This window comes from Pempheris klunzingeri, chromosome 1, assembly GCF_042242105.1.
Source record: "Pempheris klunzingeri isolate RE-2024b chromosome 1, fPemKlu1.hap1, whole genome shotgun sequence".
NCBI classification, from domain to species: Eukaryota; Metazoa; Chordata; class Actinopteri; order Acropomatiformes; family Pempheridae; genus Pempheris; species Pempheris klunzingeri.
In genome coordinates, this window is record NC_092012.1 from 29,646,196 (window position 1) to 29,672,374 (window position 26,179).

At 40.7% G+C, this 26,179-nt stretch overlaps 1 protein-coding gene across 1 annotated transcript; it reads left to right on the forward strand.

Moving 5' to 3' along the window:
• On the forward strand, positions 1–24,580 carry abhd17c (abhydrolase domain containing 17C, depalmitoylase). Its single transcript, XM_070833495.1, has 3 exons — positions 1–854; positions 12,700–12,879; positions 21,522–24,580. Exons 1-3 carry the CDS (start codon positions 370–372, stop codon positions 21,739–21,741), a joined length of 885 nt encoding a protein of 294 aa, XP_070689596.1. The 5' UTR covers positions 1–369; the 3' UTR covers positions 21,742–24,580.
• The last annotated feature ends 1,599 nt before the right edge of the window (positions 24,581–26,179 follow it).

The window sequence follows — 26,179 nt, forward strand, 5'->3', positions numbered from 1 at the left end:
GTTCCTGAGAAATGGCCGTTCACTCTCTTGCAATGTATTAGCAACGAGCCTTGACGTATTGCCTGTAATATGTTACTTTGGCGGAATTGTTCTACCGAGACCAGCGCTGCTCTTTTCCGCGCTGTGAAATAACATGAAGTTAAACGTTGCGCCTTCGTTCGTCTCTAATGTTCATGAGGTCTGAGTTTTGTTGTTAGCTCCCTGCTAGCCGGCTAGCGCGTTAGCCGCGGGGTCGAGAGACTGAGCCACCTGTCATCCAACGCTGCTCGTTAAAGTCTGCTAATTGGGAAGAAATAGGACATCAAGCCGGAAGAGAACTGTCTTTTTGTTTCAAAAGCAGTCGATTTAACCGGGTAACCCCGCGCCTAAATGCCCGAACAAGGCCCCAGGATGAATGGGTTTTCTCTCGGCGAACTCTGCTGGCTGTTCTGTTGTCCGCCCTGTCCCAGTCGCATCGCGGCCAAGCTAGCTTTCCTCCCACCGGAGCCCACGTACTCGGTGCACGCCGATGCTAACGGGGTAACTAGCTTACACTTGACCGAGCGGGCGGACTGGCAGTACTCCCAGCGAGAGCTCGATGCGGTGGAGGTGTTCAGCACCAGGAGCAGCCGGGGAAACCGGGTCGGATGCATGTTTGTGCGTTGCGCCCCGAACAGTCGGTACACGCTGCTGTTCTCCCACGGTAACGCCGTGGACCTGGGACAGATGTGCAGTTTTTACATCGGCCTCGGCTCCAGGATCAACTGCAACGTGTTCTCCTACGATTACTCGGGCTACGGAGTCAGCACCGGGAAGCCCTCAGAGAAGAACCTGTATGCGGACATCGAGGCGGCCTGGCAGGTCCTGAGGAACAAGTGAGTGTTGTGGATCAGCTAATGTCCTCAGTTGTTTGGTGTTCATGCAGTAGGCTAGTCCCATACGTGCTCATACTGAGGAGGATGTGCACTGGATTTGTGAAATTCTGTGACAAAGCTTAAAAATCAGCTAAATACATGTTTCCCCCTCCAAACATACAGTTACTACATACTGTTGTGCTGTGGAAGCTGTCACCTTCACAATGTGAAAAACAGTTCTAAGCTAAAGATGTTGCACCAACATTTCAGATGATGAAAATACATTTTTATTTGCATTTTACATTGGTCACCCAAAGGCCTTCTTGATCCCAAACTGGTTCCCACACTAATCACAGGCGGAGCCATTGTCACTGTGACTCCTCCTTCACTGATAACAGGTGGAAACCCAGCACATCACATCGGCCTTTGTTTCCTATAGAGTGAACCTTCTTTGTGTCCCTGTTCAAATAAACTATGAAATGAAATAAAAATGAGATTAGATGCAACATGAAACATCACTGGGAGTTGAGCTGGTTTGATGAATGTCGATGTCTGACTGAACATATTAATAAAAGTGCATGAGTGTGCAGCATTTTAAATTTATAAGTTTACTGCTTAAATTATGGAACATGTCTCTCACCGACGTCAGTGGTTCAAAGGTGTAGGGAAAAACAGAAGTTGGTGTGTGTGTCCAGGACTTAAGAATGGCTCTTGTGTGTCAACACTTGCACTGGGGAAGGCCGTCATGGTCCAAAATGCTGTACGAGCACAATTTTGTAGTGAAACACACTATGGAGCTTTTACCAGTAAAAGTACAGTGAATTCAAAATCAGCAATGTGTAGCTCAATAAGTGTCACCAATTTCTGTGATTCGCTCATATGCTTCTTTTTCTAAATTTTCATTTTCTAGTTCATATGCTGGGTTTTATGTTCATCTGTTTTGTCAGAAGGAAAAAGAAGAGGAAACACCACTCCCCTTGTGTATCTCCTTTGGTTGACATCATTACATCATTAACTATTACAGATCAGCAGAATCTGTCCATAGTGAACTTCAGTACAACTAGATGGAAAATAAGACGAAGCTGATAAACTGTTTAAATTGCAGGAATATCGTGGTGCTCTGCAACGGGTGACTTTAAATCGAACTCCTAGTGAAACAGCAATATATTAGTAACTTCTATAAGCTTGTCCTGCTGCAGCACATGTGTATCATTCAACAGCTTGTTGCATCAGTAACTTGTCCCTCTCTCTCTGCTGCACTGGTACACACACCGTGCAATGCAGAGCTTGTTTGTCATTTATGGGGTTGTTGAGATGATTTGTATGTAGTGTTGCGCAGTGTACCGATACTAGGAATGCACTGCCGCTAAAAGTGGTACTACACCCCATTTTCATAGTACACATTCTTTAAGAATGACGAGTGGGTGTGACCACCTCTTTCATACACTCTGATTTCTTAGTCTTTTATTTAGTAAAATTAGATTTAAGAATGACAATGAATGAGAACAGGCTCTCTCAAGGTTATCAGACTGAAAAGTGAAACATTAAATTGTTGAAACTTCAGAATAATTTATCCATAAAAAAATTATACATTTCAGGTTTTGTCATTTTTTGAAAACTTTTCCTGATGTTTAGGATTTTGCTGTGGTATTTCAGTATTGATGTCAAGATATTTAGGCAGGCATCATATTGAAATGATAAGCTTGGTACCGTGACAACACTATTTGCCTATTGGATGTGGATACTGTGCAGTTGTTAAGGAAGAATAGCCTGTCATTTAGTTCTGTTGTGGTGAAGCTGCCCTGTTGTGTTTTCAGTTGTGATCGTTAAAGACAGAAGGGCCTGAATTTCAGTGCAGGATTGCAGGCATTGCACATAATTTCATTGTTTCCTGCAAATCTAGTATGTTTAATATGGGAAATGTACAGCAATAATTCAGCCAATGTTTCCACCGGTGATAATAAAATCAAGTAAAGGCCAGTAGTGAATAAATGTCAAAGCAGAGAGCAAGAATTTCAGGCTCGTATCAGGAAAACCAGTTAGTGGCTGAGGTGAAGTTTTTCACTTACTTTTAAAAATGTTTAGTGAGCTGGCCGCCCCAGTAGGTAGTGTGTTCTGTAGTTTGGGCCCTGACTCACAAAAAAGTAAATAAATAATAATACTTTTTATTTGTAGGCGTCTTTCAAGGCACTCAAGGTCGCCTTACAGTAAAAGACAATAAAATACATTAAAATGGCAGAAAATACATTAAAAACAGACAATGGACGGTATAGATATGATCGGAAAGTGCAGTGAGTTACAGGGAATATGCAAGTTGGAACAGGTGACCACAGATGCTGTTTCTCATACACCTCCCTCCACCGAAGAATTGTATATTTGCCCCCTATGTGAACCATTTATTTTTCTGATTATTATTACGTGTAATAGCAGAAAATCTTGTATTTATTTCAAAGGACAGCAGGTAAGAAGGTTTACTATATGTAGTTTACATACTGCTGAAAATCAAAAGTAAAACCTTCTCCATATCTGCACGTCTCTCAGACATCACAGGTGTTAGGAGAGATTCTGTGATAGAGAGCCAAGAGTGTCATTGTCCTAATGTTATGGTCACCTTGCTGTCATATTACAATAGAGGTCAAAGGCTGATTATCAGGCTACTTCATATAAAATGAAGACCTGTAGGTTTGTCGTTTTGAACACGCCTCAGATTAATGTTCCATTTCACAGATACAGTAGTCTAAATGCAGCTGAAAGGAAAGCAAAAGCATCTCTTCCCACTCCAGCATTAAAAGGAGACACTTCATTGTTTCTTGACCCTTTGAAGAGCAACCCGCCCAAGCATAACACTGTGATAATCATTAGGCTCTCCTTAGGGGAGCTAAGCACCTTTTTGGGGGAGGTTTATTTTTATTCAATATCTTTTTAATTACATTTTGTAGAAAATCATTAAAACTATGGCCTTAAACAGCAATTTAATCTCATTGTGGTAGTCCTGCTACTAGGCCTTCAGGGCTCTGCTGAATTGGAGCAACAAGAAAGGCTTTGAAGATAAAGATTTGTTTGCACTAAGATCAGCTAGCTTGACATTTTGATAATTGCTAAATCAATTTATTGTACTTTTTCTTTCTCTTTGAAATTGCATTTCCCACCACCGGGCTTAAAAGATAAAAAATACAATGCCCAGCAGTACCCCTAAACCCACCACAGTTTCTTCATGACCACAGCTTGCAGAACATCGCTGTGGGTTGGAAAGACATTTGGGAATTTGGGTTGCAATAACAAAATAAGTGAGTGATTTGTCACCCCATCACTATTTGGGTTGGATATTCCTATAAGCCAATTTATATGAGCATGATTTTTTTTTTCGCTGGTGTTGCACAAGCCTCATTACATCAGTGTGAATGTTGGCTTCGTGGTCGGTTGGAAAAGCCGCCCAGGCTTAGCTTCTTCTGCTTTTATTGAGAGATAAAAATGAAACATAGGAGTCTCTTGCCTGTCAGCTTGGGCTTCAGTCTGTCCCTGCTGGGCATCACTTTGTGTCTGATGTGACTAGTGTTGGCAGAATAGTGTGAGCATGCATTGATGATCTTCCCAAGTGACCTAACCAAGGATCCTGTTCCTCACAATGCATATTTAGACTCATTTGATCGATACTTGCATAGTTCACTTGTGTTTCTAATTTGGACAGAAAAAACTGAAAAAGCCCCAATGAAGAGTACAAAATTAACAGTTTGATCTATCTGGCAATAGCTGGTAAACTGAAAAAATTTCCAAGACAAAATATTTTTCAACAGTGATTGATTGAAAACAACATAATAGCATATGACATCATTAAAAACAATGCTCACAACAGCTAATGTGAGCTTTTGAGTGTTTGCGGTCTTTAATTGATTCTGTTTTCCTATGATGAGTTCTGACCACAAGCGAGCAGCTGTCATACAGAAAGCCATTATCTCTCCATCCCCTCTCATCTGTAAAGCACTTCTTCTCTAGTGACCAGCCACGGAGGCAAGCTGTGCTTTGACATTCTGTGCCATAAAGCATTCCTGCTCGTGGAGCTGCAGCATTGCCTCCAATGTCCTAATATGTTAGCAAGTCAGAAATCTATGACTGGGTTTGGACAAATGGTTGTGAAAAGACTAGACATGGCAAGCAAAACAATTTGGTGCAATTTGACAAATAATGTGTTTAGTTATTATTGAGGAATGTTTATTGGCTAGTAAATGATGACTTGTTGACTTCTACCTTCTGTAGAGAGACATCTTGAGGTGTTTATATTTTTCTAACTTATGCATTGCATAGTCTTAAAGATTTGGAAAAAGAACACCGTGCTAGATCAAGTTCTATATACAGCTGTAACGCTAATATATATTGGTGAGAGGAGCCTTGACAGGGGTCATACATTTTCATGAAGAAACAGTTCAAAATTCTCTGAAACTCATACAAATGTCTGACATCCACACAGCATCAAACATCATTAAACTTTGTATGTCTGTCAGCAAAGTCTTCATCATTTATTATTGCTAATTTTTAGTCTTAAAAAAGCTCACATACAGCAGAAAGAATAATATAATATAGCCTACCGCTTGTCCATGTCTAGTACATTTAGCAGAATGCAAACAATTTTAGCTCTTAGAAAGCACCCCAGAGAGCGTCTGTGATGTTAGTGTTTCTAAATGTTAGTCCTTTTTCTATTAGTGGTAATGTCTTTTGTTAATGATTGTATTTTTGGCAGGGTTGTTTAAAATCGATTTGCATTGGGCTTCGTGTCTCAGAGTATGGATGTTGTTTTCATCCTTCGTAATGCAGCCTCTGGCAATTTTACTGAATGCCTCCGGCATCAGTCTGGGCATACACACCTTACTCTTAATCAAAAGTGATTTGTAATGCTGGCTGTCACTTTTCTCTTTCTTTTGTATACAATGCCCAATAAAGCTTTGTTAAAGTAGCAGTTATGTCTGCTTAATGAACTCTGATATTTATTTCATCTTCCCTGAAAGGCTCATGTGTTTCCTGGGACTTCCAGAGAGTCTGTCCTCCCAGACATAATAAGTTAGACATTAGTGCCCTGGTCCTGTTAAACCACACCAGAGACATTTTTTATCAATATCAACAAAGTGTTATTTACTGAGATAGAGGACCTGCCAAAGCATTCCAAGATGTGAAGTCCTGTTTATTTCCATTTTTGAGACATGATTGGTTTTTGTGAGATTTTAAGCTTGTGATGAGACGGGGCTCAAAAATCAGTTATTTTCAAGTTGAAGGAAACATTTGTCTGCGACATCAGTCTGTCTATTTAGTTTTAAAAGTACTTAAGGGTTTCATTATCTACCGTACATGCACCTGATCACCAATCCTTGTCTTACATAGGCTGACCTGTAAGCTGCATTTTAAACTTGAGAAAACTATTTCTGATACTTCCACTTGGAGACTGCTTTTCATACCCGTGCTCATTTTCCATGGAAATTCTGCACAGTATGTTTTGACTGGCCATTTTATATTGGTCTTAGTTTGCATATGGAAACTTTGCTCTCTCTATTTTTCCGTATCTTTTCCCCATACCTTGATTTCTTTGAAAGAAACTTTCCATTTAGAGTCTCAGGTGTTTGTACAAGTGTTTTTTTTCACTCAACATAGTGTTTCTGTTTCCCTTCATTCCAGATGAACTGGGACTCTTGAGACTTACGCATTGAATATCTTTGAGAAAGGTCAGAAGGTCATCTAATCAAACCAGTTTGCTTCCTGGACTATTCAACCAGCTCCCTATCTCCTATTTTTCCACTCTCTATTGGAGTTCCTATTAACTCAGTATCTGAAATTAGAGCCCTGTTAATACTTAACATGTTCATTTGGCCTTCTTCCCTGAGAAAACGGAGACCAATGCCTGTAGTTCCATGTAGCTGTTGAGGTGGTTGTAATACACAAGCACCGGGGCATAATCAATATCAATTAATTGACTTTTTGACTCTGATTTTCAACAGTAGCTTTGAAACATTAGTCTGCACAATTTAAGGCTCAACATCGATCAGTGTGCTCCAGTCCCTTTTGTCCACTGTAAGGAAATAGATAAGACAAGCAGGTTTGTGTAGTCTTTTCACACATACAGACCCAAACATTAGAGATAATGTATTGGGAATTGCACCTTGAAAAAGATGCTGGTGCTGCCCACTCAAAGATTAGAAAGGTGGCCAGTGGTGCTACATGGGAAAGTTGCAAAAAGAAATAATAACTTGATGAATAATTTGACATATACCTGCAACAACTCTCCAGGTGGTCCTCCAAGGCAAGGACCAGCTGCACATCTGTATGAACAGTGCTTACATCTGCCTCTGAATGAACCCAAGTCATTTCTTTTGAGTGTAAGCAACTTAACCACCAACTATGTGTCTTCCCATCTCTTGTGGAGTGAACACCTTGGTTTTGCATAATATTGTTGTAATCCAGTCCGTCCAGGGGCCAATGTTCTATATGAAGGCGTTCACCTGTGGAGCTAAGTCTGTAACATGCTGACACTTCAAACTGTTATTATCTATATCAAACATCCCTCTACAACACCCACTCCCAGATAGCAACTATCAGTAGTTTTAGCGGCCACTGTGTACAATAAAGTTATTGGTTTCTCCCTATGTGTTATAAAGCAGGGTGGGTGTTACTTTTCTAATTGCCCCAAAGTACATTGACCTTGACCTTTGATACTGTGTTTGTCAACACTTGGTCAGTTTTTATGATGACATAATTACACCAAGAAGCTGTTTGCTCTGCTTGATGTCCAGTGATTTCCTACTGTCCACCATCACCACACAGAGGGAAGGCTGTATGGAAGTGTGTCACAGTAATTTAATTAAAAATCAAACTGTTTCGCCCACTAAAAGTGTGCAGCTGTGTGGGTGTTAGCTAGTGTGAGAAGGGGCTGATTTCAGTTTTTTTTGTGCCACCACAAAAAAATGAGTACTGCATAAGTTGGGCTTACTCTGTACATTGTCTATCTGGACCCCTTTCAGAAAACACTGTCTGTATGCATAAGGGCTGCATGAGCATTTCATCATCATTGTGATGTGCACGTGCAGTTGTCACATTGCAGGATGTGCAATGGTAAGTCAGGCACATTAACTCTTAACACATCTTTTTGTTTTCTATGACTAATCTACAAGAAAAGTCTCTGGTGAAAGGGTCACTTTATCAGTGAGTGAAAGCAAAGCAGGCCCCAGTAAACATGAGAATGAACGCTGACTGTTTTGGTTGTTGGATAAACTCAAGTGCCTCGCCTCGCCAGAGCACACGGCGAACTGATCACAGAGTCTGAGTATCACCTGCCTGTAAACATGCACGCAACACTCCTACTGTCGCAAGTTATATCTCCAGGATGCTCGAGGCAGGCATTCAGTTACGTGAGCTGGATTTGAGTGTGTGTATATTCCCGTTATCAATGGCAGTGGTTAAAAGTTACAAAGTCACTGTCACTGAGCTGTTCCCTGCACACACTCACACAAATCACACAAAAATGTATCTGTCTGCACTTAAGCATCCATTTGCACATTGTTAGAAATGGTATCTTAAATGTAAATTTGTTTGTCAAGTTTATTAAGAGACATGCTGTTTTTCCCAAATACCTTTGCCCTTTTTCTCTCTCCACCTGTCCTGACCACCTGTCAGTCACAGACAGTATGAAACTGTAAGTGGAGGAGCAAGTGTGGTTGGAGCAAAAGAGTTTTATCAGAAGAGGACATTAATAATATATTTGTAATGAATGAATACATTTCTTCATAATGCAATATATATCACAAAAAAAGGATATAGTGTCACTTTTTTCCATATTGTGTAGTATGAACGAACATTTTATGACGGTAAAATAAGTGATAAAAGCAGATATTGGCCTCGTGTGATACCTTAGTTCACTTTGACCAGAAATCTGCTATGGCTGCAACTTAATTTGCCACTTATGACTTGACTGCTGCACTTAATGAGTCATTTTAGAGTGGGTAGCAGAACATGTTTGTCTAGCTTAACACAAATGGCTTGTTTTGCAACGACCGGCACAGTATCTGCGATTAATTTTGGGGAACTCCTGCCATGGTGTCTCTCACAAGCATGTATTTAAATGATACTTGGATATTGTTGAGGCTTAACAATATTCTCATATGCATATGACATGTTTGCAATGATAGTCTGTGATGGTATCTGTAGGATCATGAGACCGAAGTCTCACTCCTTCTCATTACCAGAACAACCAACACCGACTGTCCATGTACTTGATCCAGTTATGAATCATCTTCAAAGTCACATAGTGAGTCCATAGTCCAGACTGACTGCAAGTCCACAGTTTTTGGAATCAGCTGCCAACCAATGGCTACTTTGTCCATTCATGTGTGGGGTCATAATCTGCTATCAGGATGGCTCCTCAATTTGGTTACTGCTTATCAGAAGCGGGCTTTGTTCAGGCCAACAGATTAGTCACACCCAAGCTGTTATCTGAGGAGCTCATATGATGGCATCACTTCATAGGACACATACAACCCAGCACCTCTCGTCCAAATCCTTTGTCATGGCTGTCTGTTAAGCACGGGTCTAATCCTTCTTTGTATGTGTGTACTGTCAGAAGGCTGCTTAACATTTCTGCTCGGCCTCTCTTCATTTCCCAGCACTGTCAGGAGATGGGAGGGTTTCCTTGAAGCTTCCTCCCCACATTGTGAGTTTTGGCAGAGGAACAGGCCGTCCTTGTTCTCCCTCTCCTATAGCCTTTCACCCTGCAGTCCTTAAGAGGTGAATCTGGGAAAAGCTTTGCCACTGTCCAGATCACATTTAATGCTTTTCTACTGTGCATCACCAGGTGTATCCCCTCTGTCTCTAGAATGTTTTTACAAGATCCCAGATAGACATTCTTCCTAGCAAGTCTACATATTAGGATAGGATCAGAGTATGGTTGATGTCATGTCATCTAAATGCACAAAGACTGTTTTATTACTTTTAAAAGATGCTGTCCCCAGTTGGTAGCAGTTGTAACCCACTGAACCTCCTTTAGTAATAGATAAATATAGAATAACATTGAAATATTATTTCCATTAGCATAGTGCTCTTATTATTATTATAATTTAAGTGTTCATGATCAGCTTTTAACCCCGTTTAACGTTCATGTTCAAAACTGCATTCGTCACAGTTGAATGTCATCTACAGCAACTGATACTGGACCTGAGTCATCTTTATTGTGGTCACTGTCTTTATAGTAATATAATAGTCAATTTATAGTAATTTACTGTATATACACCAGTGTGGTCACAACATCTGTCCTGTTAATAACGTGTCACATGTATTCTATGTGATAATCCAGTCAGTGTGATTTTTAGAGTCAGAGTCAGTCATAAGTTGCTGGAGGCTGGAAAACTGGAGGCTCCCCTCTTGTAGCCCTGAAGTTTCTCTCATATATATGACTGTGTTTTATGAGTGGGTAGTAGTACATGATTTGGTTATATACAGTTCCCCCACATGCCATGTGTTGCCGTGAGGTTACATTATGCAAACTTTAATGACTTTTTGTGCTCAGCTTTAAAGCACATCTGACCTATTGATCTGGTCTGCTTAGCTGCATGGCAAAGACTGAGAGTTTGACATTAAAAAGTTGAGGTAGAATGTTGCGAAACTGAAAAACCTTTTTTGGTTTTTAATTTGTGTTAAATATTTCCATTTGATTAGTTCTTGTAAAAGTCTGCAAAACATCGGTCAAGTTCGAGTACATGTTCACCCTGTTGTCTTACCCTGCCTCTGCCTCCTCTCCTGCTCACATTGGGTTAGACAAACACATTAGTTTGAGGTATCAAATCCAGTCTTTTATTGCAAATTCCAGATTAGTTATTGCCATCTCGATGTTGGTCTGATGGTAATCATTTCAGTACGGTGTTTCTGGAGTATTTTACTCACCAGTCTTTGAACTGCCAGTCTGTAAAATAAAAAATGCGCACTAAGGCCTCGGTTTGCTTCAAACAAAGTGCCAGCTTATCTAATCATGCATGAAGGCTACATCCAATAATTCATATAACTTTGTGAAACAGATCGCAGCATGTTTTTGGAGGGTGGACATTCAGACCAGGTAGAAATTCTTTGATACTTGGTTCAATGACGACTTGTATGACCTAGTTCATTTGAAGGTTAATTAGGAATTCAGTCTGACACGTGTCTCATCGCACCTTTCCTAGTGCTTTATGGCACAGTGATATTTTTATCAATGTGAGAGTACTGTCAAACCTGGCCTTCTAATTCATATGCCCTCAAGCGCTGCAGTATTACATACGCAGATTCGCAGACTGTTGATGGTGATGTCCTTGGACCACCTCACAGACCCAACGTCCTAGTCTTTCCTTACCGCATACTGAGATCCTCAAAAGATAGGATGCTGTGTAGGTACCCGATATCTCATCCGTCTGTTGATTTGGTGGAGATTAGGTTGTGTTCCTAAAAGGGAGAATCAGCCTGTCTGTCTCCAATGGCTCATTGTTCAGGGGTTATAGAGCCATGTCTGCGAACAGCTGCCGATTATCAGAGAGTATAATCTCCATCTTGACGCTGGAATAGTCTCATTACAGCAATACAACCCTCATCTCTTTTTGCAGTCCCTTCACTCTCTTTATAACCTCCTATCTGTCTGATAGCTGTCTATCCCGTTTCTATTTCTCACACCATTATTTTCCCTCTTTCCCACATTTCTACTGCTTGTTATAGCACAGACCTGCAGACAGCCACAGCGATGCCATAGAGCTCTCATATCATGTCATTTGTGTTCAGGCATGTGCAGTTTCTATGGCTAGACAGATTTAGATACCTACCAGTGAGTGCTGTCCCCATCAGATATTAATGACACAGTGCTGAGTAAAGTATTGCATTTTATTGCATTGATTATGTATGCTGAACCTGCAGCCTAAATGTATTGTAACACAATATTATGGTCAGATTCCAAAAGTATACATTAGTAGTTTTTGCAGTATTACAGAGATTAGTGGGCAGCAAGCGAGGCTCAACCACATGGGCAGAATGAGATGAAGAACAAATTATATTACATATAGATACTTTTGTTTATGATTACATTAAAGAAAGTAGGATCAATGACAAAAACATATGAAAGAAAAATAGGGTGATCAAAAAAGTATGCCCCTTTGTTTCACCAGGGCTGTGTCGCTGACAAAACTGTGTTGTGTTTATAGTACTAGTTATAGTACATCATTTGAAATCAATTTCAGTGTTTATCTGCATTTAAGAAACCAAACCAATTTACTGTAGCTCACATCTGGTGATTATGGCTACATTACTGTGATACATTATTCTCACAAATAGCCTTTACATTCAAAACAGGCCATTTTGTGCTAAGTGCCATGTGGGTATGGTAATAAGACAACAAGATATTTCAAGTGAATATACAAGCATCTAAATTATCTTGTTTACATCTGTGTCTCACTTTTACTGCTGATCTAATGTTATTTTTTCACAGAGTGACAGAACAAGCTGCTGCTCAGCTCTGAATGGTCCAGAAATCCCAGAGATCCTAATTAAGGCAATTAAGCGATCAACGTAACTGATGTGCTTAAAGTGTAACTGAAAGATTCTGACTATTGTTAGCTATGCACTAATGTTACCTGTCAGTCAGTACATGGCTCCTGTCTTAATTAGAGTGTACAGGACCAGAAAATGACCCACAGAATCTACTGTCCTCGATTTTAAAGGGACAGTTTGGCATAGGGAGGTTGTGGTGCTGGTTGTAACATCATTGTCATAATGGCGCACACAAACACATAGAATTAACAGACTCGACATGTTGTTTTTTTTCCTTCTACGTAATATCCCTTTATAAGCAAATCTGGCTTGTTTGTGTGCTGTTGTACAGGTATGGGGTGACACCTGAGAACATCATCCTGTACGGTCAGAGCATCGGCACTGTGCCCACCATCGACCTGGCTGCTCGCTATGAATGCGCGGCTGTCATCCTTCACTCACCACTCATGTCTGGGCTACGGGTAGCCTTCCCCGATACACGGAAGACCTACTGCTTCGATGCCTTCCCCAGGTAGGTCTCACACACACACAACATCATACATGCACACCTCAGCAACAGTTAAAATTTAGTTGCCACTGTTGGCGACCAGACCAAAAGGCCACGTCCATATCTAAGTATGCGGACTTCCTGGGTAGCAGTGTTAATTTTGGCACCTGGTTTTGATTTAGTTTAAGTCAGTGACATTTTAGTCTAATTTTTGTCACGAGTTTTCTGTCTCCAAAGCATTTTGTGTATGTTCAAAACTAGTTCATTTTAATCCGTCTGACTTTTTGATCATCATTTAATTTGCAGTTGGTGATGAAAACTGGTTCATTTTTACATAGTCTTGTTTTTGTCATGAACATTTTTTTAAAAACTGTTTTGTTTAAATAGGCTAAATTAACTGCTGGCAAAGGGATCAGTATAGTGAGCTTTAGTCCTGATGTGACCTGCAACTTAACTGTTCAACTTTCTTCTGAAACTCAATGCAGTCTGTTATTGAGCATGTTTTACTTAACATTCATGAAATAAATACCCATGTTCTTGGATAAGCGTATTAGAAGATAATTGAAATATTAATAGAAGTTGAGAGTTAAACAATGAGTCATTTGTTAACTTAAAATCTGTAGCTCCATGTTGTAACTTTGGTTTCTACCATGTCTATACCCTCTCTTATCATGTCAACTCTACAGATCTATATCGATCTAAGAATCTCTGCTTTGTAAAAACATCTACACTCTGTGCTTCCCTCTGTTCTGCTATTGTTACAAGCATGTCTGGACGAGCTGTGGCCACGGCCCACAATAGTCAAGTGCTCATGGAAAATGATGAAACTGACATATTAAATAGTATTCATTTAGATAATATCACAATTTCTCTGCTTTATAAAAACATCTACACTCTGTGCTTCCCTCTGTTCTGCTATTGTTACAAGCATGTCTGGACGAGCTGTGGCCACGGCCCACAATAGTCAAGTGCCCATGGAAAATGATGACAATTATATACGGCCTGCGAGATAATTTCATATCACTATTAAGAATGGCCCGTCGGTAAACAGCACTCCCACCTCTAATACTACAAATCCCACAATGCACTGAACAGCTGCCGTGCTAGTCAAGACCCGTGCAGCAGCCCCTCCTCCTGCAGGTATAATGACACATCGATCAGCGGATCAATGCATCGATCAGTGATGTTATAGTGACACTTAAGCTAGCCCCCCCCAAAATAAATGGCTAAACGAAAAGTGGACTTTGAAAACAGAGACTTTCAAAGCAGGTGGGGGGGCAGAGTTTTACCTGTTTGTCGATATTGGAGGTAAACCCGTGTGTCTTGTTAGTGGAGCTAATGTGGCCATAATTAAAGAATATAAATATAAGACGGCACTACGGCAGGATAAGTACAAAAAAGAAAAGTTATTTAAAATTATATTTATTTTATTGAGGAAAAGTTGTTGAAGTTTGGCTGTTTAAATTCATATTTCTGGATAAAATATATATTATATTATATTATATACTATAATAAAAGAGTCACTTTTAGAGTCTTCACTAAATGTTGAGCCCGTTTGGCCCGCGACTTGCGACCGTGTTTTAAATTGTGGCCCTTTCTTTGATTGAGTTTGACCCCCCTGATCTAGACTGAGACTATGTTACTGACTAAAGTCTATATGAAAACGTGCAGTTATATTCTCCTGTTTATTTTCTGCATGTATCTACAGCACAACAATCCTTTAGGGCCTCTGCTTGTTTGGTTAGGCACAACCATCTTATCTGGCAGGTGTTATACAGTATTAAAATGATCGGCCAGTGAAGCGCTCCTCTGTCACTGCACCATGTGATGAATTAGAGAGGTTCATAGCCTGCCGGTACTTTATGGAGGGTTTGCACAGTAAGGGCCATGCCCATAAAGATGCTGGGATGGAGTGTTTGTGACATGAGAGAAGAAAACGCTGCATGTGGGTTTTGTCTCTATGACAACACATCACAGCTCTGACTGCTGCTGTATGAGAGACTAGCATAGCCCCTTTTGATTTTTATATCCGTATCCTTTTGTCTGACATTTTTTCACCAAGAGCACCAACTGGAGGATGCTTGCCCTTATACTTTGTACAGAAAGACATTAACTAGCTTGCTAACTTAACGCTACTTTAAAACAGGGTTGGCTACGTAGCTGATAAACAGCTTACATAAAAGACCAAGGTTCTCCATTTTTTTGGTTACCCACATGCCAGCCCTGTCCAAAATATAATTGGCTCCCTGACAATGAGTGACAGTGACCAGAACCTCCCAGTAAGGGTCAGAGATTTTCCAATAGAAGCCATTGCAGAAGCCTCACAAAAACAGTCACAGCGCCCTGAAAAAAGAAGCCAGGTGCAGCGCTTTTGCCCGACGCTGTTAGTTAGTTGGCTCTTTTAAACCGAGCCAACTATTTCATCACGTCTCAGCTTGTTAGTATATAATGAACAGATTTCGCTATCATTTTTGTTGCCGGTATGTTTTCCATTTATGTTATTATTGCAATTTAGTCACTTATCATCAGAATTGGTGTTGACAAAATTAACACAGTTTTTCATCCAAACATCCACCCACCAATTCTGCTGCCACTTTCTGCTGGTAGACTAAGCAAGATAACCTACACAGCCCACTCCCCATAGCCTTCAGCTCCTCCTGGGGTAGCTTGAGCCAGCCCAGGCCAGATGGGAAATGTTATTCCTCCAGTGTGTTCTGGGTCTGCCCTGGGTTCTTCCCCCCATTGGACATGCCTTGAATATCTCTTTGGGGCGGCGTCCAGGAAGTATCCGTGTTAAACACCCAAACCACCACAGCAGACTCCTTTTGATGTGAAGGAGCAGTGGTTCTCCTCCCAGCTCCTTCCAGATGTCTGAGCTCCTTGTCTCTAAGGGTGAGCACAGACACCCTACCAAGGAAATTGCAGCCACTGTTCAGACCCCCTGAGGTCAACCGTAGATGGACCATGAGAGTGTAAACATCACCCTCAAATGTGCATGTTGGCCTGTAATGTTTCTCTCTTAATGTTCATGTACCTGTTAAGTCTCTTGTAACTGACTAATCAGCATTATTATTGTAATAATTATGTTAGGTAGACTACAGGGCTGAAGGTTTTCAGGTACCATGCCTGATTTCAGGCAGAGAGCACTTTGAAATCCATTAAATACTTAATTCAATACATTGTACACATTTCCTCCTGGACAACTTCTCAGGCTTACAGATATTTAATCTTTAATCCCTGTGACTAATCAACATCATTATTCTTGTGCAGAGAATACAGACCAACACACGCTTTTTGTTTGTGCGGTTAATTTTTCTTTTCTTGCAGTACAATAATCTGATCACAATGATGAAACAACTGTTCATTCTGTCACGGATTAAGATTCTTCCTAAGCCACCACTCTTTATCCTTGCCTCGGAACTGTTACTGTTTTCATACTGAAAAAGGCACCAGTCATGGAATTTACAGCCCACTTGCTACAAAGTAATGGTTTTAATATGCAGAGGTTTCTGTGGAACTGCTACTTGGTGAGATCCATCTTGTTGCAGATGGTCTTTCTTATCACTACTGCTGAGGAGTCGGCAAAGGGAGCATGCAGTTACTACATATCAAGTGTTGTCAAAATACAGTATTGAGGTGGATTGATCATTTTAATCATTCGCATTAGTTAAACCACCTGTAAAATTAGTGTTAATAAAACAGTCAGAGTTTGACAACCTAATGTAGAATAATTTATCAATGTCACACCCACTTCTGTTTGTGGAAAGCAGCAATTACTACACATCTGGACGGTTCAGTTGCTCACAGAGCTGTGTCTTTAGAAGTGTTTTCTATTTTAGATAGCCGGTGAACCCAGAGCACAACAGATTACAGTTAAAAAAGGATCAGAAATGAGTTGGGCCTAACGTACCTAATACGATCCACACAAAATACCTGGATCAGCTACCACTAATCCGGCTGTTCCCTAGCCAAAAGTTATATTGCATTTTTTGTCCTACTTTCAGTACATGAAGTAAAAGTATTTGATCAACTGTCTGAATTTAGGAAATCACTCATATCACGGCTAAAGTGTACTAGATTATTTGGCACAACATGCAAAGGTGAATACGTTTCTGCAGAAAACAATACATTCATAACGTTAAGTTTTTGTAACAAGGAAACTGTAGCTGTGCAACAATGATGATTCTGTCAGCACCAAAAACCTGTGCTGCCATTAATCCACTGTCTTAAAGTTGCAAAACAGTAAAACATCAGTATGTATAGCATTTTTTCTTTTTAAAGAATATTTTTATGGTGACTTTTAAAAAAAACATGATGTTATCAGGAAGATGAATGTTTTGGTATAGCTCAATAAAAAGTAGCATACCTTAACTGCATTTTAATGTTGAATTACTGAAGCCCTATATATCATAGTATCCTAGCAACGTGCTTTTTATGCAACCAAACTGTTATGATTAGTAATGACTGGTGAGTGCCCCTGTATTTCTTGAATCTACTTGTCGGGAAATCTTGTGCACCGCTCCAAGTAGTGTCTGAAGGAACTCAGCCGCTAAGAATTCACTAACTTATGAACACTGAACTCTTATGAGCCTCTTGCGTTTGTTGCCTTTGTACCAAACACAAAGCATGTTTGCTGTTATTTGCTGTGCACGACAGTTGTGGCATCAGCACAACCCACCGTCTTAGTTTGAGCAAAAACTGGTGCTTAGGCTACTTCAGAGCCAAGGAACGGCCGTGTTGTTATTGAAGTATCATGCCACATCGCAGGGTTCATAATTTAGTCACACAAGGGATCACCGCTTGTGTGACCAAATTATGAACAGTCAGACGATGTTAAAATTTAATGAGTCTGCTGTGTCTCCACAGATTTGTAGTCTGCAGTGTAGCATGGTGAGGAATATTAAGTGTAGGTTTCAAGGAAGTTTTAGAAGTTTGGGCAGCACCTTATTTTATATTATTGAATAATTTCAAATTAACTGTTAATATCTCACATCAATAAATGTGAGCTTTGATTATGTTTAAGGTTAATCTTTGTAGAAGACTTTGTCTTTCTGACTTGTGTTCTAGGAAAACAAGCCACTGGGTTGACTTCACCAAAAACACCACATTTTATCTGATTCTTTTCTTGTGGAATGATTTGTGATTATGCTCGTTTCAAGTGATTCCTGTTTATAACTATGAAGCGCACAAATACTGGCCTAGTAGTTAGTCGCAGTTGCAGTATTGGTCAGAAAAGTTGTTGGGAGATTTCTTTTTGTTTAGGCCTACTAAGGAATACATGCGCCCCAATAAATAATGTTTACTGCCGCACCAACAAGCATGAACAATGGCCATTTGTGCACAGGGAAACCAAATGTAACCAAAATACTACCATCTCTGTATTGGGGTTATCATTGGGAAATGTCTGTATTGTTATTCAGCATGTTCAACTATGCTGTATGCATTCATAATCTCAAGTCGTGTTGGTGGTGCCACCATACCCACTTTTATTGCATGTTTTGCATACTTTAGTGCTTTTGTCAAGGTTTCCTGGTTCTGCATTCTAATTGTGTGTCTGAGTGGAAGATGAGATGTCTGGTGTCAAAGCTTCCCAGCTGGACCTCTATAGAACCCAGCAGGAGACCACTGTCAGCATATATCTGAAGTTCTCCAATCAAGTGTGGCGCTGGGGTTTGGCCCACTTTTTTGTTCTCTGTATGTCACACATCAGTTGTAGAGTTGTTGTTTTTTTTAGGCTGACACAAATATATTGGTATCAACACTCCTCACAAGTGCTACTTGTTTTTGTTTTTTCTAGTTTCTCTCAGACTGAGATTCTTTTCAGTGTGAATAAGCTTTGCATGAATAGCTAGTTTCTCCGAGGCAGGCTGAATAAATTGTTAGTCCATATTTAGAACACACCTTCCCTTCCATGAAGAACCTCCATGCTGAAGTTTCAAAAAAGTCTTAGCGACACGTGCCCAGGATCAGAAACTCTTTACTCAGACAGAATGTTCATATGAACTTGGCTTGATGAGGTAAAATAAAATGAGTACAAGTGATGGACAATGTGAACAAGTCTATGTTTTCCTACCGTAAAAAACGGGAAAATGAAACTGAATTGAAAGACACCAATTTTGCCTATAATGTGTATATATATATATATATATATATATATATATATATATATATATATATATCTTCAGATTCACAGTCTGAGGGAAGGATGCTCATAGCTGCAGTTCAGCAGTCACTAAGCTAAGAAAATAAGAAATGACATGGCAATTTTGATTACAGAATATTGACTGACCGAGGTTCAACTACACCTGTGAAAAGCACTTAGACTATTTCTTTAAAAATGATAATACATTAGGAGACTAAAAATATTCATGAGAAATGAAAAAGAGATCAAAGATGCATAAAATATACACAAGGCATTGAACCCAGCCTATACTCAATGGACTTTCATTTACCAAACAATCTTCCTTGTGGTTCCTGTAAATCCCATTTGCACTATGTTTACGGCTGGTCTGCCCCGCTGCAAAACCGTTGCAAATTACGTGATCTTAGTAAGTGACCAGCAGAATACACAAGCATTCTGTCCCAACATGTTTCCTACCCTGAATGCATATGCTGTAAGGAGAGAGGTTTCAAACACTTAATTACATGCAAGCAGTGACTCCAGCTCAGTGGACACTCCTTGGTGCTTGTGCATGGTATTAAAAGTTAAATGATATGTATGGAAAGCTAATGCAGTCAAATTAGATCCTCCAGTCTTAGAAAGTTGCATTCAGTAGTTGTGTTTTATATGACTGATGTGTTATGGAGTTGCTACACCGCACAAAGACTCTTCTCTGAATAACGGTAGCTAATTTCTTTCTGCTTGACGAAATTTGCAAACCACTCTGACATCTCTGTTCATCGCAAGTGTGTTTGTTGCTGTCCAATTAGACAATTAGATGCAGCATCTTGACTGATCACCTGATCCAGGAGCCAGTATCTCCCGTTTAAGCTAATTTAACACCCATTATAACAGTATGAATCAGGACCAGGTGAGGTGTTCAAAATCTGTAAGCAACAGCTATCACTATATGTGCCAGATACATATTCAGTCAACATTTCATATCTTCTGCTCATGTTAGTGGTTGTCATAGTTACAGATTGTCAATGTTATTTGTCTGACAGTAAAAACTGCACAGTTTTGTCCTTCACAGCCTACAAAAGGTAATTAGAGATCAGCATTGAACCCTGGAGCCTTAGCTATTCATAACATTAGTTATTTGCAAATGTTGACAGCTAAACGCAATTAGATTCTATAAGGGACTCAAAAGATTAGATACTGGACTCATTTAATGAAAATGCTGTCAAACCCCTGCCCAAATAGTCAGCATCTGCAGACCAAATGTTTGCCAGTGTTGCAGGGGTAATTCACTCCTCTGTCAGAGTTTGCTTTGTGCATCTGTGAGATCACATTCGTACAAATTTTGAGGGAGATTATCTGCGTGTTTGACAGCCACGTCTGCCACAATTCAGTCTGTATAGCCCAGCTGTGAAGTGAACAGTAATAGCCTTTTTTTCCCCATCTGAAATTAAATTAGCTCGCGATGATTCCCAGCGTTAATCTTCCAACTAACCTCTATCTGAACACCAGGGCAGCATGGAGGCTGTGCTGCTACACCTAGTTATGGGCATGGATAATTAGTAAGGAATTTGTATGCAGGGCAGGGACTGGAGCTTTGCACAATTCCATCCAGGCCACGAGGCAGAGCTTATTATCATTTACGTAACTCGCAGTGAGTGTGTTACTCCACACACTTTTGCGCATCCATGTTATTGTCTTTGGAACAACACACAATGTTTCCACTCACCAGCTTTTCTATACATTTAGAAATGTGGACTTTAAAACATCTTAATAGGAACCAGGAGATCACCAGCAAAGACATAACAGAAAGGGCACAGTGCCATAGTGAATAATTCAGAATAGCTTCAAGTATGAAGTGATTAAACGTTTTTACCTCTGTTTGACATGCCTCCAGTCCCACTATGGTCTCTGGTGACACTTCAGTGAATATCTGCCAGTGTCAGTTAGAACATCCCTGACTGGAATGTAAGGAACCTGTAATTTACCATAAAAAAAAGTTTACTGTCTGCTGTGTCTTTTTAAGTATTACCACTGGAGGGGCTTTTGTTCTTATGCTCTTTTAATCTTCTGTCATCGTTCTTGCTCTTATCTACAATGGTTTGAGAGCCAACTTAAGCATGAACTTGTGGCAGGAAAGAATCCCAGCATGCGTCTCACATCAGCCAGTGGTAATGGCAGAAGACGGCCAAACCCACACTTGTTTAGATCATTGCTGTTACTGTGTCCCCAAATTAAGTTTCAAAAGGTTGACACACCCATCTCAACTCAAGGGCCTAGCTCACTTTTTCACCATATCACCCTGTCTTCTTCCACTGATGGAGTTTGCTCAGTTGTCAGTGATTTTCAAACTTTCCATTATTTTATCAATTAAGGGGTATATCTAAATGAAAAGAGGCTGTGTGGAATATGATGTTGGATTTTGTTTAAATGTATGTATGCAATCTAGTGAGGAGAGCAGGTGTATCTGCTGTGTTGAAGTGTACAGTCTGGCAGCAAGAACACTGTTGGTACCCTTAATCTCTTTCTGTCTGCTCCCCTTTCATAGTATTGACAAAGTGTCCAAGGTGGCGTCTCCAGTGCTCGTGATCCATGGTACGGAAGACGAGGTGATCGACTTCTCCCACGGCCTGGCCATGTACGAGCGCTGCCCCCGTGCAGTGGAGCCCCTGTGGGTGGAGGGAGCCGGCCACAACGACATCGAACTGTACGCCCAGTATCTGGAGAGGCTCAAGCAGTTCATCTCCTTTGAGCTTCCCACCTCCTGAGGGGAGCTCAGCACTCGGGCCAGGGTTCATCTCAACGCACTCAAGAAGCCTCCTCCTTATCATCTCCTAACATCTCTTAGCGTAGGGGCAGGACTGGAGTAAAGTGATCGCTCTAGTCCCCTGTCCATGGAGCAATTTCAGAGTGGGAATGTGTCATAGACTGGAAGAGGAGGTGGTTTTAGATTGCTGAGGGAAAGGCCAGTACCGGCCAGACATGAAGCTTAGACTCAACATGTAGTGTCCCCAAAACCTGGCTGGTGCTCCTACATGTGGACACAGTTTGCCAATGAACCCAAGCCTAGATGTTGTTTGCACTCGCTGCTCAATCTGGATTCATTTTCCACTCCAACTCTCAGCCTCCGTCGCTCCCTCTGCTCACTCCGTGTCCCACACCCTTTCCTGTCAGTCGCTCTTCACTGTGCTCCTCGGTCCATCACATTGTCCTTATTCTTCCCTCTGTTTCTCCCATGATCCTTGCTCTTCTTTTGACTGAGAGTCTTTGCAATGTTCAAGCTTGATTTTTGTATTCTTTTATACCAGGTGAAGAAGTATCAATTTTGCACCTCGAGATGCAACTGAAGTTTTTTACTTTTTCTGTTTTTAAGTTACCATTCAGGGTGATCAAACTATTGCACTTTTAGTGTGCAGATATTTTCAGGTAATGATTTTTTCTGTGTTTGGATACGTACATGTTGATCTCTTTTGTTATCGCCATTCCATGTTTTTCTTAATTGCAGGTAGAACCTCTTTTTTTCAGTGGGTGTGTGGGTGTGTGTGTGTGTGTTTGAAGGTTGCAGCCCAGCACACCTGGTCTTTGTGCTTGTAGCTGTGATCCTTGTAGCTCTGATGTCTGCTGCTCTCTCATACAGGGAGCTTATAACGCCAAACTCCATTTAGAACTATGGCAATTTAGAATATGCCTCGCTCATTGGCAAACACAAATGCAATTCTGGGAGGAAATTACTGAAGTGCTTGAATACTTTGGCACCACTGGTAAATTCAGCACACAAGCAGCACCCACAGTGCTTACTTTAGTGAAATGACAACATTCAGAATTGATTTGCCTGTTCAGGATAATTGTAAAGATGACACACGATGAAAGGGGGCGGTAATGAGCAGAGAGAACCTGAAGAGTTTATTCACATACTTTGTGACTGGTAGATCACCTATATGCTGAATTTTAACCTAAGTGAATGTTTACTGACTCCTGTGTTGCAGAAGACAAACACATGTTCATTGCCGTTGCTGAAAACGTTAAATTACTCCCTAACAAACATTAAAGTGGTCACGTTGTGCACATTTAGTGAATGCGTCAAAGCGACCCCTTAGTGTATCTGTAAATTGTGTCACACCAGGTGCGTACCTTTGCTACCAAGCAACACAGCAATGATCGTCCCAAATGTCAGCTTACCTCAATAGAAGAGAGAGCAGCAGGCATCGTGGCTGTGATTTTCATAACTGGAGATGATGTGGTAATAAGACTTGATCTGTTTGAAACAGAAACCCGCTTGACTCAGTACTGTAAACTGAAGCCAGGGAGTATGGTGCTGGGTTTACCTGCAGACAGCAGACGCTGAACTGTGAACTCTGCTCCATGTGAAGGTATTCAAGGTGAACATGCTGCCGCTGGGTATGGCTGTGTACTTAATTTATCAGTCATTTCACTCTGGAAAAAAAAAAAAAAGCCTTATGTTCGTAGACATTTCACACAGTGCTGTCGACTACAGCAGGGCTCTGCCGGGCATCAGGGGGACTCATAACTGCTGCTATTCATCAGAGGAATCAATCAGTCAATCACTGTGAAAGCCAGACAGTTTGGGGAATACTGACATGACAGCAAAGGTACTAAAACCAAATTCACCCCGACCACTGTCGTCCCCTTCGTCAGCCACGTGTTCCTGCCCGCAGTAGAAGAGGAATCAGCCATGAACACCCTCTTTCAGCGACGCTGTTGTCTGCTGAGCCCTGTGATAGTTTGCTCTTATCCCAGCTTGAACTCCAAAGACATTTTGAAAGAACCACAGAGGGGAGATGGAACGCCGTGGAAGTCACGCATGCAAAATCACCTTCCATCGTCGTGGACATTTCAACCTGTATCGACTGTATTTAAATCATTTGTTCTTTTCCCCTGCAAATGAAAAAAAAAAAAAAAGAAGTAAAACACTAAGAAATGAAGTTAAACACTTAAAGTTGAAGTTAAAACACACAAAAAGAAATAACGCTATCACATTGAAGTAAGTGCTGGAAATGTTTTCATAAAAGGATTGTGGTTGAGGGGTAATTGCATAGCAACTTGTGATGATCTTTTGATTGATCAGTGTATTGCTGTGAAGTGGTTTGTCAGTTGGGTATTAGTGTTTTCTGATTATAGCTAATGTTGGGCCGATGTTTTTGGATAACGAGCCCTCGATCATCTCTAGTATAATTCCTCTAGCTCCTCTTTTTAAGGAAATGAAGACCCTGCTTTAGTCCTGATTATTGTTTTGATACTGACATTTTTACGAGGTTTTCCAGTCTAAATGTTGATAGATTTACACTGTCTCTGAAGCTGGTTTGTACGATAATCCTCTGTAACACTATACTTCAGTATCTTCTCTATACATATTAGCCCCTGCACAGGGGCACTCTAGTCTCATTGATTTTAACACTGGAATCACCATATGCAAATGAAGGGCAGATGAAGCTTGTAAAATCCGATTTTGGTAATAGTGTGTAAAACGGATGAAATGAGCCTTAAACATGCCGTGAAACAGATTGTCATACATGTGGTGGTGGTTGCAAGAAAGCAACACAATGGATGTTTTAATGCTTATAATGGAATAAAGGATGCATGAAAGTGCGTGTCTGACCGTACTGTTTGTCTGTGTTCGAGCGTCAGGCCTTTATTCTGACTGACTGTTGGCTCGCCCTCATGCTGAAAGGAGGGAAAAAATGTCTTAACTCTGTTTATTTCGTGGCATGAATTCATTATAGGTGAGTAAGAAAATGTGTTTTTCATAATGCTGGTGAATTGACCCTTTAAAGGAAATCAACTGCTTATTTCCGTTTCGCTTCTCTAAAACAATTTTATTTTATTTTTTTTCAAACTTTCAGAATCAGAAAGGAAGTAGTCTTAGTTGATTCATTCTCTAAGTTGACAGCTTGTTTGTCCTCACTGTCAGGAAAGTCAGGAAAGAATCAGTGTGTTGATGCCATTTTACAGAGCTTAATATGATCTGGAACTGAGAGTAGTCTGAGGTTTAGTCCACCTCACTAGAATGTAAAGGGCACAAGCAAGATTATTGTTGTTTTTAGGTGAAAGCCTTTATTCCCCTTCATTGTAATCTTTGGTAAACGTAATTATGTGAACTAGCGATGTATTAAAGCCATGAAAGCCGGTAGAGTGGAAATATATGAACCTAATCTGTGCTCTGTTTTATTTCTGTGGGGGGAAAAAAGTCTTTAGGCAGATTAAAGTGACAATTTAACAAAGCGGGAAGAGAATTAAATATGGATTGTAAACAAAGATAATTAGAAATGTGTGCACCAGTGACTCTAAGCACCAAGGTGTAGCACAAAGTGATAACTGTGCACTGATAATGAAATCCCCCCCCCCCACTCACTGTTGTGCTTTCACACCTGCACATCAGTTCACTGATGATACATTTGTTGCATTTTAGTTCACATGCACACTGACTGGTTACCAACCAACCAACCAAGAGCTGTAAACATGAAGCTTTGCTGATGTCACCCTGCATCGTCAGTCCCCATGTGGGGGACAAGACATTCATGTTAATGCTTATATGTATTTATCTTGAGCTCAGATATGTGAGCACAAGCACTGTTAATATTATTCAGCAAATCAACTGCATTATAATGAATAATGACTAAAAGAAGTATGTACCACAATAGTTGTGGGATCGCTAAGGTATGCACTGTACTGTATGTACTGCCAAAGTACGCAGAGTACGATGACTCAGTCTGTTTGATTAGGGGAAATCCCCGCACTCACATGCTAATGTGCACAGGCTTATATGTTAAGGGTGGCGAGGGCGGCTGGAGCCAATCCCAGCTGACACTGGGTGAGAGGCAGACTGGACTGGTGGCCAGTCAGTCACCGAGCCTGCACATAGACACAGACAACCACTCAAACAACCATTCACGCTCACACTCGGGCAATTTATTCCCCAGTTAACCTAACCTGCATGTCTTTGGACTGTGAGAGGAAGCCAGAGGACCTGGACAGAAAGGACCCAGGTTCACACTGCAAGCTGCCTGTTTGCCGACTGGCAGGTTTGACCCTGCTACCCTCTTGCTGTGGGTCACCGCTGTGCTGATGTGCTGGTACCAAATGCTTTGCAGAAATATATAAATCACCTATAGGGATGCAGATGCTGCTCCCAGGTCAGTTTGCAATAAGCTGATGGGTTTGGATTCAGCTCAGCTTTTAGAATCATGC